The sequence below is a fragment of the Botryllus schlosseri genome, chromosome 11 (assembly GCF_051294905.1).
Source record: "Botryllus schlosseri isolate E-star chromosome 11, Bs_hap1, whole genome shotgun sequence".
NCBI classification, from domain to species: domain Eukaryota; kingdom Metazoa; phylum Chordata; class Ascidiacea; order Stolidobranchia; family Styelidae; genus Botryllus; species Botryllus schlosseri.
Window position 1 is genome coordinate 27,988,892 of NC_137246.1, and position 12,269 is coordinate 28,001,160.

The window sequence follows — 12,269 nt, forward strand, 5'->3', positions numbered from 1 at the left end:
GTGACCAGCTGCAGTAAAATTTACCGAGTGCCTGAGGAGTGCGTTCCTGCAGAGTATGCATTCCTTGAAGACATTGCGAGATCATGTACTCATAAGTCAGAATTAGATTGGAGATATAATTTTTGAATATACATGGTTTTTCAAATGACTTGACTTGACCCGAAATTTGCAATGACTCGAAATTCCTTGTGGTTTGAAGGTATATTAATTGAGTAACCCTAACATTATTGGCTGATTCCGAAAAATGTAAAAACCTAGAATCTACCCCTCAAATTTGCTTCTCAATTCATTGAAGTTTCGTTACACATTTGTTATTTCTTGTTTGGAATATTTTCATTACTGTTAAAGTGTTAGTTAATGAGCACCATATAGTTTAATCATGCCTAAAATATTGATTACGTAAGTCTCATCAAACTGTACTTGGTTATATCATCACTCAGCACAATCTAGCTATGAACAAACGTCTCTGTGTTGAATATAATTAGTTATTTTGCAGGTTTGTGGACGTTTTTTTACACTGTGCACCCCCTTTGAAATTTTGAAAATTCAATGCCCCATAAGCCATGATCCCCATCCCCACGTTGGGAACACCAAATTTAACGAAATGAAATTAACTTATATAAAGGCTGACATAATGTATTCATATCATTATATTGTAATGTATCACCTATGTTATGTTTGAATTTGATAAGATGCTAGTTACGATGCTTAGCTGAAATTTTTTCAGTCTGTTTGTCAAGCAATCAAGGACAGTGGTGGTTCAAGATGTCTAGCACGATGAGTGATGCAATCACAGGTGAGTCGTTGGCAAAAATATTTAGGCAGCACTGTCAGATTAAGATCAGGGTTATAATGACTCTAGTCGCAGTATTTCTTTGACTCGGCCCGTTGTTGGTGTTTTTATATGTTGGGTTAATGGTGCTTAACTACTTCCCCACGTGACTATGTTTTAGACTACTTCTACTGCTACTTGACAGTCTTCAGTTTGCTAGGAAAAACTAAGCCTAGGATGCTTACTTTTTTACTTGAAAATCGATATTTCCTACTTCCACTTGAGTAGAAATTTTTAATATTACTTCTACTCCTACTTGAAGATCAGAGTGAAATTGGTGGCAACGTCACGCAGAACTTTCTGTTTAATTACTTGATTATTCTATGCGGAAAAGCTCTCATCACACAGGATTTATTTCAAAAAATGAACCGAGATTCCATAGGGGCTTGAAGACCAGTGATGACTACTTTGACCACCTCAGATTCGATCCATCACGTCATAACTTGGCTGCGAGATGCTTATTCAAACCTTCTAGTTTGATTTTTTCAATGTTTAAAGTCTTCTATATTTTGCCATTAGTAAAATGAGTAACTCAAACTTAGTAATCGCAAACCTTAGTTTGCACGTCTTTTAGATAAAGACCCCCGGACATCCGCCATTGTGCATGTGACAAACATCGTGGGACCAATCACAGGACCGGTGATCATGGGAAATGAAGAAGTGACACTTGGTATGGACAGGAATGATTGTTTATAATATTGATCGGCTTTACACGGAGGTGCTCAGTACCAGACTTCGACAACTAGAAAATTTTCAACTTTTCCAAATTAAATTAAGATTAGAATGATAGTTGGACAGCTTTTTTCCCAATTAGACTAGAATTAGAATTACTTGCAAAATATTTTCCTATATAAATACATTATAAATAGAATTACTGAATTCGTTAAAACTTGGAAATTAAATCAAGTTCACTTCATATGAAATCAGAGTTGAATCTCACAAGCACGAGAACGGCAAATGTCTGTCGCACTATACAGTTTACCTGTAGCATTTTCAAGAAAACCAAAAATGCGATTAATATTAAAAATATAGTATTGAAACATATTACTAATTGAATTACTGGCATTTCGCATAATTTTTCATACTATAAAAGCAGTTGTTGCAGTTCTGTAACATCAATCAGCCAATTGTAAATGTTATTTATATATTGATCATATTTGTCACAACTTTGTTCCAGGTGCGGAAGGTCAAAGTTCTTCACTTTATGGAGATGCTCCACTATTGAAACAATCCAATTTTGGTAGGTTCTGGTAGCGATAACACAAATTTCGTACTTGCTATTGGTGTAATTTATGTGCAATATGTTTCACCTGGAAACATTCGAAACTTGAATGAATTTCTTTCACAAATTTTCCTTGAGAATTAGAGGGTACTATTCAAAATACCTTGTGTTATGCTATGCATATGCATATACTCGCTAGTTGTGATTGCTGTTCAATGTGCATGGCATGCAGACTTGTACGAACTACTGCATTTCCAAAACGTGCAACTAGAACTAGTACTACTCACTTTTCAAAATCCGCAACTAGAACTACTAAAAAAACCAGTAGCCAGTTGACCGTCAACCAAATAAATCAGGAGTTTGTACAGGTCTGATTGTATGTTAAAACATATTCACCCTAAAATTGACACTGAATTGTGTAACATGGTTGCTTTGTAGAATACTTAATCCAGCTTAAAGCCTAGCACAATCATCATTGAACTCATAAACTGCACACAAATTGCTTTCAAGGTCTATGTCATTGTACTCTCATGTGCTTGTCATTCTGCTTAGAAATCACTCCAGACAAAGGCACCATCACTTTTGGGGGTGCGTCATTGAAATATCGCAAGACAGCATTCAATGAGACGCAGAATGTCGATTTGATGTATGCCTCGAAGTCACCAAAGCAGCCGCAACACTTCATCAGGGCGTCGTCACATTTGGAATGTCAACCTGCTCTGAATTCAAAGCGGGATATGGACATTTCTATCCCGACGTTCTGTTCCACAGAAAGATCCGTTCCCATTTCTGCGTTCAAGTGGAGTGACGAATGTGAGTTTCAACCATTTTCACTGTCTGTATTTTCAAAGGTGTTGGTGCGATCAGGGCTGGGCAATATCGAGTAGCTGGGTGATTCGAGCATCTCTCATTATGACGTTATAAAAGTGTGAGTGATGTGGAAAACTGAAATATGTAGCCTTCCTTTAATGCCAGTCCACACCACCTACACAGAATTTGGTACTTCGGTTAAGTGGAAGTAACATTTATGACCATCAGGGTTGCAACCAAGTCACAAGGATTGGAGTAACAAGTCAATCTTAGTTATTTAGTTTCGACTCGAGTCAAGTCGAGTTATTTTCAATCGAACACTGAGTCAAGTCCAAGTCAGGGAGCAAATGATTGAGTCCGAGTCGTAGTGTTGGGACTCCAAGTCACAGTATTCATTATTCGTTATAGAATTCAATTCACTTTTTTTGAAACTGTTTGGTGATGTTGAATGCGTCACATTCATAATATCATTTTTCTCACTCCTAACACGTTTCTTCAAACACATAAAAAACAGTTTCTGGCCATAATTTTCAAGTACCGCTACTGATAGACGAGACTTGACTCATGTCATACAAAATGTCTCGACCCATATGACTTGGTCGTACAAGTCGAGTCAATACGCAAACGAACTCAAGGCGAGTCATACGCCATGTTTAAAAAAATGACTCAAGTATGGCAATACGGCAATTTACAAAGCCTATTGGATTATAGGTGGATGGCAGCTGATCGAGGAAAACATATTGGGTTTGGAGCGGCAGATTACGCTTTTTCTTCGAGAATTCAGCAGCGTATCTCTTTTCCTACCTGCCAATCGCATCCGTGATGTTGACTTCTGTGTCGCGAGCTTCCTATTCAACGACGCAGACGGCAAGTTTGTGATGGGATTTTGTCTGGATGATGCGGCAGTCAAATCTGCTTTTTGTCACCGGTGTGTATTTGTGTATGTTCTACATGCACACTTCCATGTTGTCGGAGGCTTTTGCATTTAGCTGAGATAAAGCTATGTGGATGGCCTGGGGGTCGTAACTCGTAAGCCTTGACTTTAGGCTGCCATGAAAAAATTTCAAAACATTTATCATCTCTCAGTTTACATCGCAGTTACAAAATAAATAAATTTAAATTTATTAAAAATACGAGTGCAGCAATAAGCTACTTCGACATATTGAGTTCACTTTCTTTTACTTATAAATTGATTAATATTAATATTTTAAAATTTGTGCAAGGGTCACCCTTTAAAACGAAGTGTCATTGCCATTGCTGTTACCTTCCCATCAACATATTGTTATGAATGTGGATTTTCAACATTGTTACTTATGAAAACAAAGCAACGCAGTGTTTGGGATATTCAGTATGACTTGCGGCTGGCTCTTTCTACAACCAAATCATTTTATCATTATAGCTACCGGTTTGTATAAACCATTACTTCAATTAAAAAAGTTTTTTTTGGGGGGAATTGATTTTAATAAATGAATATGAAGTCCACGGTTTAAAAAACGGTTTGGAAACCCTGCTTTAGGCTGAACTGAGCGCTAAACTTGGTATGACAGATGCAAGTGAAATTTTTCGATTGATTCAATTCGTAAATACTTCCCACAAATTGGGGCTGATCAACCAGCTAATCGGGACATTTTGTTTGCTTTATTTCAGCATCAAAAAAGAAGGATTTGGAGAAACCGTTGACATTTCAGATATCTTGAAAGTTTGCCTGGGCGATCAGATTGCGTTCAGGATTGAACCCGGGCAAGTTGTATCAAATACAAAGATGGTTGTTGATGAGGATTTCGTTACCGGGACGGCAGGTATTTCCATCTCTTTTGTAATCAAAATTTTGATGACTTGAAATGGTATGAAAATTATGATATTTTCGAAGCTCAAGATATTTTCGATGGTTCAACATATAGGTAGGGCTGGGCAAATTTGAGTACTGAGCTGAGTATTATGTTTTGAGTCGAGTATTCGAGTGTCAGTCATTACGATGTCATAACAGTATGACTGATGTGGAATACTCATATATGCACCTTTTATGTGTCCACAAAGAAAATAATGTCAGTTCTACATCACATTCAATAAAATTTGATATTTTTTCAACCGTACCTATTTCATTGCACTTTGTGACAATGCCGTGGGTCAGTGGTCCCCAACCTTTTTGGATGTCGACGCCTACCTGTTGACCTCAATATCCAGCTAATTCAAAAGCATGCACATGGACTTCTATTGATTTTATATCGGTTATTTTATCATTGATAGACGTAAATTGACGAGTGCTATCCATTGAAATAAACTGAAAATGCATGTCATTACTACAACAGAGAGAGAGAGAGTCTTTATTTTCATCGAACCAAAATACATAACAAACGGCAGTGATGGTGGTACAGAAAATATGCGTGCACAGTATTCGGTATTAGATAGGAATGATCGATAAGACCGTGAAGGTCATCTAGTCTGATCACACCAGCATCAAACAGGTACACTTGACTCAGAACAGTCTGGCTGTAAAAAAATGTTTAGTTACGAAAGGAAAATAGAAAAAAAAATTAAACAATGGTAGCAAATGATCAATGAAGCAATGTCTGGGCGAGGTAGGGCAACAGTGTTAGTGTAACGACAAGAGGTGATCAAGTAGGGCTTTTTTGAATCTATTATAAGGCAATTCACGGATATGTGATGGTAATGCATTCCAGATGATAGGTCCCGAGTAGTCGATAGATCTCTTAGTTAGGTTGCTATTGGGTTGGGGTAAGTAGACGTTTCCTTTAGACGAAGATCTCGTGTAATGGGAATGGACATGTTTAGCAGGTATGAAAAAGTCATCAAACACAGGAGGGAGACTATTGGAAAAATATTTGTGAACAACTTTTGATACTTCGAAGCGATATAGTTCATCAACTCGCAAAATTCGATGCTTACGGTAGTAAGGCGATAAATTGGTACGTAAAGGTACAGATGAGATCAGCCGTATCGCACGGTTTTGCAGGGTTCGAATTCTGCACAAAAATGTTGTACATGCATTTCCCCATACTACGATTCCATATTGCAGATGCGAGTGGAAAAGAGAGAAGTAGATGGTTCGTAGTACTGATCTGGAAACCAAAGATTGGAGACGGGTCATTATTCCCACACACCGAGCTAGTTTTGATATTGTGCATTCAATATGCTGCTTCCAAGACAATTTGGAATCAATGGTGACGCCGAGATATTTTGCTGAGTCACATATTGAGATTTGTTTATGATTGATGTTCACAGTGAAATTATGACTGGCATTATTTAAAACGAGCATCTCGGTCTTATCTGCATTCAAACTTAGTTTGTTTGCTTGCAGCCATCTCGACACTTTTGGGAGTTCCCTATTCACAGATGCATGCAAATCATCGACAGTGTTGGAGGTTATGAAGAGGTGAGTATCATCAGCAAATAGCGTTGTGACATACTATTATGTCGTTATGTGATAGCTCTTCATACATTACAGCACTTGATGCACAATTTTGCGCTGAGTAATATAAGACTTATTGCAATTTACGCTTGACTATGAGCCGTTATTTTGATGTTAGTAAAATTGCGCCAAAATCTACTCTTCACAGTGACAATGCATAAATTTCTATGACAAGCAGAACTCAAGATGTATCCTTGTCTGACGGGTATTCATCCATGCGTTTGACTCTAGTCTGTAAGAAGTCTCTTTCCCGGTTTTCAGAAGTGGCCTTGGATGGCTTTAGACATAAATAATATCCCTCATTTTAGCTAAAACTATAACTATTCATAGAAACAACCTACAACTGTCGTCTATTATATTTTGTGGCATATTTAGATGTATATCAGAGCCGCAAGAAGGCTACCTTGGAGCTGCATGCGGTTCTGAGAGCCGCGGTTGGGAATCACTGCCGTGGGTTGATCACGACTTCACACGTATGTCGTTGCCGCTAACATTCATACCTTTGTACTACTCGAGGTTTGAAGGCTTTTACAAAGGAAAATAGTATCGAAAATATAGTTCTCATTGATAAGTTTACTGTAAGTGGTAAGCAGCGTATCACCGTGTCACTTCAGTACTCAAATAAATCATCTCTCACTACTTGACCCGAATCCGTAGAATTAATACTCGAATCATTGTGGACAACCCTACATATAAACTGTCACCTGTCCCTGTTATTTTTTATCACTTTCGAGTTCAGACCCAATGTTGCACGCGAAAATGCATTCCTATTTGCGGATTTTCTTGCAGGTTTTACGTCACGATGTACCTTGAACAAAGACGCCGCTAGACCGCAGTATTTCATTGATCATTTCCGCAACGGAAATTTGGTCGATGATTATGTGTACGGCGTAACGCCGGGGACTGGGAATAGAAACAGTAAGTGTTTTTTAGCAGACTTGTACAAAAGAATGGAATTTCAAAATGAGCGACCAGAACTAGAACTAGAATTACTGGTACTCACTTTTCAAACCCAGAACTACTGGATTTTAAAAACACACAACTAGGACTACCCACATTACAAAACTCGCAACTAGAACTAGTCACATTACAAAACTCTAAAGTAGAACTCGAACTTATCACTTTTCAAAACACACCACTGTAACTGGAGCTACTCACTACTAGTACTAGAACTACTAAAAAAAACAGTAGTAGTTGACCATCAACTAACTACATTGGTATTTTGTACAAGTCAAGTTTATGTTTATCGTCAGAACCAAGATATCTTTTCATACAAAATCTCAGGTCCTGATGCAGCGTCAGGTTGCGACGTTGAGTTTGATGGCGAAGCAGATATCGGAAACATGATCAGTTCAGTCGGGCATGTGCAGATTGACCAATCAACTTCCATCGCCGAGAACGGAGCAACCAAGTCAAAAGGTGAGCACTGGGCAGTTCTACTGAAACAAGTGATTGCACCTGATTTGTAACATTTGACTTTCGTTTTTCAATATTTGAAGGAATTATTGGAGGTACGGGACTTCAATATGAAATTTCATAATGTATTCATATTGAAATAAATCAGGACATTTTTGCCTGGCAATCGTCAGGGTTAATCGTCAGCAGCTAGTAGATCAACAATTGTGTCACCTAATGTGACGTCACTGGCATGAAAATTTGAATGTTCGCCACAATTATTCGATGGCATACCACAATTCATGCTTTTATTCCGTGAAATATTCATTTTCAAATTTGTAAATAAAATAATTATGTGTTGCATTCATAATAATAATCATTATTATATTTCGAATGCTAACTTCACTGGCAACCTCTTCTCTTTTACCCATAAGCATGATAACATTGCTAGTTCTCTTTGAATAGTTCCCTTTGGTGTGTGAAATGCAATGTAATTGGTAAAAAATTCATTTTTAGACAAAGTGACTTACAAGGAATCAACCGTCAGGCATCGGGGGAGGAGGACCAAGAATTTGAGAAACGGTATGTTGGTCGTTTGAGTTATGTCTTTGTTGTAATTTGTTGGATACAGATTTTGACAGCTAGATAATTGTTGTTGTCGAATTAGAGAGAAATGCCAGAAATCTAATTCTAATCGGAATTGTGAAATGTTCCTACGCTCTCATTTTGATTTTCATCTGTTTTCTGCTTTTCTCGAAAATGAGACACGAGAACTGTATCGTGCAAAGCAAGCGAATCTGGCTGTACAAATATTTGCCAATCTCATGCTTATGCGAATGAACTTGATGAAATGAACTTGATGTGGTCGGTGGCATGCCCACTCTACAGCAGCTACTTTCAAGCGCTTTTAGACAAATCTTAACGACTTTCCTGTGAGCTTATTGCAGGCTCATTGACGTTTTTATCAATATCTATAGCAGGTGCCTCCAGCCATGGCCCGTGAGGTAATTTTCGAAATTAGTTATATTATCAAAAATAGATTGCCCAATGCCCAGATTATGAACTTGCAAGGCCAACCAAAAATTTAATTAGTCTGGCTGCAACCGCAACACTTGGGATGTTGATGACTAAAATGTCAGTTCCGACGCATTGGCGGATTCATGGGCCAGTTACATTGTTGGCAGATCTTCGTACGTTACAATAAAGTAGAATATTTTGCGGTAGATCTATCTAAATTAAAAATTTTCTTCACTCTTTGCGCCATATGTCATCCCTCTATTTCTTTTAGTATTGTTACCTCCTCCTTAAAATGAAAAAAAGCGCCTAATATACCTATATATAGCTATATTCGCAATTACGAGAGAAAATGTCGTCCAACATGCGATCTTGCGTTTGCGCTCGCAGAAAGACTGTCCACGATGAAACTTTGACACAAAATGATTGACTATTGTTGGCCCAAGCGTGATAGCGATATGTCCAGGCGCTGAATAGTCCTGTGCTTGCAAACTGAACCAAGCGATATACTACAGACCCGCAATATACTCAAGTAACAATATTATTGACCTATAAACTTTGAAAAATGTTTGTGCTTCGCGCGGCTAGTGACCTGCGCAACGGTTCGTCAATTGCATCTGGCCTTTTGGCCGAAAAGGTTGGCTACCCCTGATCTATAGAATGAGGCACAAATACGCATTATTTTTGAGATTTTCCAAATGCGTAGAGTAAATCGGGTTTAGTAACTTGCAATTTAACTACCTAAATTCAGAAAAGGTTTTTTTGATATAAAAATTTTCAATTTTAAAAATCTAAATTTTGCATTTTTTAGGTATAACAATAATCATCCTATGCATTTCTCTCTCGTGGCAGCCGTACATCAGAATACCGGCGTCCGTTTCGGCGGGAAGACAAGGATAGGAAATTTTGTGCACGATGCAGATTCCGTTGAGATTAATCAGCGGGGCATGGGTTCCAGAGGTCAGGGAAAAAAGCTGTCCGAGATTGAGAGGCTGGTGGAAGCCCAAAATCCCGAGGCCGACAGAAAGGTATGGGCGTTTGTCGTGGTCAGTAACAACTCAAAAGTAGACATACAGACGTAAATCCACACTCATGTACAAGAATAAGTAGCTATTTCCAAGCAAGTATTCTAGGCCTAATTTTCCTACCAAGCGAAAACTGAAGTGGAAGTATTCTAAAATCATAACCACTTGAGAAAGTAATTCAAGTAGGCAAAATCTACGGAAGCGGAGTTATTGCCGTCGAAAAATTTGGATTTGAATAAAATAGTATTTACGGTGACCGATTCTTTGTTTATTTATTATAGTTGTGCTCACCGTAAATACTGTTTTATTCAAATCCAAATTTTTCGACGGCAATAACTCCGCTTTCTCTGGTTGGAATTGAACCAAATTTGGTGAGCATCGTTTCTATAGACAGCCTAACACTTTCATGGGGTGAACAGAAAATTTTCCAATTTTTTATTATTTATTTTTATATAATATAAACTTTCTTCTCCTGTAGCAAAGCGGTTACTGGCTGGAATTGAACCAAATTTTGTATGTAGGCTTAAATTAGGTAACCTAACAATTTTATCAAGTAGCCAGTACGATTTGAGAAAAAAAGTCATTTTTGAAGAGCCCTATTACTCAGTTGTGAATTGAAAATGACTCGACTTGACTCGAGTCAAAAGTATAAAAGTGTGATTGACTTGTGACTCGTAACCTTGTGACTTGGTTACAACCGCGGTTTGTAAAAGTGTGGTTTAACCAGACCTTGATTTTAGACTGAACGAAGTGTGTACCGGATGCGGCCAGAGGTTGCCAATGCAGCTACACCTTTTCGTACTGACTCGGAGGAAGACGATGACAGCCCGATTGGTAAGTTTGGCTTTCCGAAAATCATAAACCCGAATAATCTCTCATAGTTTGTGCCATTTGATTCAGAAACAAACAACGAGGATGCGAAGGAGATCGATCTGAGAAAGTCAGAAAAGAATACTCGCAGACGAAAACAGACGTCACATCTCGCCGACACATTCGTTGAAGGTGGCTGTCATTGTTGGGATATTTTTAGTATAATTTATAAGCAGGGAGATTACTTCGCATTTTTTCATGTCTCTCCCGTTAAAACGCAGCCTAACCTCATAAATTGTGTTGTTTGCAGAAGCTTCGAAAGTACATCAACACGCTTCAACGTCTGGGAATTTAGACAGGAGCCACATCGTGATGATGGCGATTATCGTCTTCCTCTTGGTGGTTTTGATGCTAAGTATATACCAGCGGTAGAACTGTTAATACTAAGTCAAACCAATATTCGAGCAAAGTTCCTAATTATGCCTGTAACGTTCCACTGCATATCATTGTTTTCTTAATAACCTTATCTTTCTCGAATGAACTTTTATGCATTTTAAATCTGCGTGTATCATAGGCACTGTGGCAATGATTCAATAACTTATATTGGAATTATGTACATCATGCACTCATTGCATGCATATGCACAGATCGTGTGTATGTATATCATGAGTCGGTGTATAGGCTATGCCGCAAAAAACATCTAGGACAAAAATATATAACGTATTCCTATTGATGAAGCATATATCAGGGGAGGGGGCATCTTAGCACAGTGGTTCCATTCCAGACACCAATCTATTGCTAGTGATTGATAGCGGATGTTGCTTGTCAAAGTGCTTATGCTCACTGATGAAGGACTATTTCGGGCCAAGCTGGAATTTCTCTCACAGTAGCGGTTATCAAGACAGGACGAATTTGATTTATGTGGATGTCGTATAATTTGTTCGCGGTATTCTTCTACTGCAATGGTCTTTTACACTTGTGCTGATCAGATTGCGAAGAGGACTCCAGATTAACTTCTGATACTTGATTAATGCATTGCACGATTTTCATTTTTGCTCACGAGCGCCGCCATTATGGTCAATGTCACCTGTTAGTCGTAGGACTTTGAAATTGCTCTAGTCAACATCAAAACATATGGTGGCTTGCACCCGTCTCAGTGGATAGTGCTGCGAACAAGAACGATTTCGGGACAGAGTGCATTCACTCACCTCACATCTTATGGTTGGTACACGAAATCTGAGTGATCGGTTAAACCCGCTCAGTAGGCTATAGCCAAAAGAAGCTAGCATCGAGGTCAACTCCAGAGTCCCCCCTGTCGAGTGCTGGGGGTTTAGCTCAAGGCTGGGCCGTGCTACAGGCAAGGGCGTAGCCAGAAAAAATATTTGGGGGGGGGGGCGAAAAATTCGATGACGTAAGTGGACGCCCCCCTTAAAGATAAGGTAAAAACGATGGTCTTGAGCCCTTATTGGATGATTAACATAACATCTTAATCTCGATCATTAAACATATATTTCACTCACAGACATAAAGTGATGTAACAATATAATGATTGTGAGAAACTCAGGCGTCAAGGCTTTCGCGCCAAGACACGAAAATTTTTTATGTTTAATGAATTAAATTACGTTCAATATTACGTTTTGAATATCAGATTTACCGGTAGAGCTGATAGAAGTGGTGTCATCGAACATTCAGGGGGCACTTGATCATATGTTAATAGCACACGGCAAGACT

At 38.5% G+C, this 12,269-nt stretch overlaps 1 protein-coding gene across 1 annotated transcript; it reads left to right on the top strand.

The window, feature by feature from the left end:
- LOC145450359 (uncharacterized) lies at positions 1 to 11,267 on the top strand. Its single transcript, XM_080328870.1, has 13 exons — positions 1 to 796; positions 1,407 to 1,502; positions 2,010 to 2,072; positions 2,607 to 2,867; positions 3,576 to 3,792; positions 4,512 to 4,663; positions 7,084 to 7,212; positions 7,579 to 7,713; positions 8,206 to 8,271; positions 9,556 to 9,731; positions 10,469 to 10,562; positions 10,629 to 10,730; positions 10,849 to 11,267. The coding sequence occupies exons 1-13, from the start codon at positions 766 to 768 to the stop codon at positions 10,968 to 10,970; spliced, it is 1,644 nt and encodes a 547-aa protein (XP_080184996.1). The 5' UTR covers positions 1 to 765; the 3' UTR covers positions 10,971 to 11,267.
- The last annotated feature ends 1,002 nt before the right edge of the window (positions 11,268 to 12,269 follow it).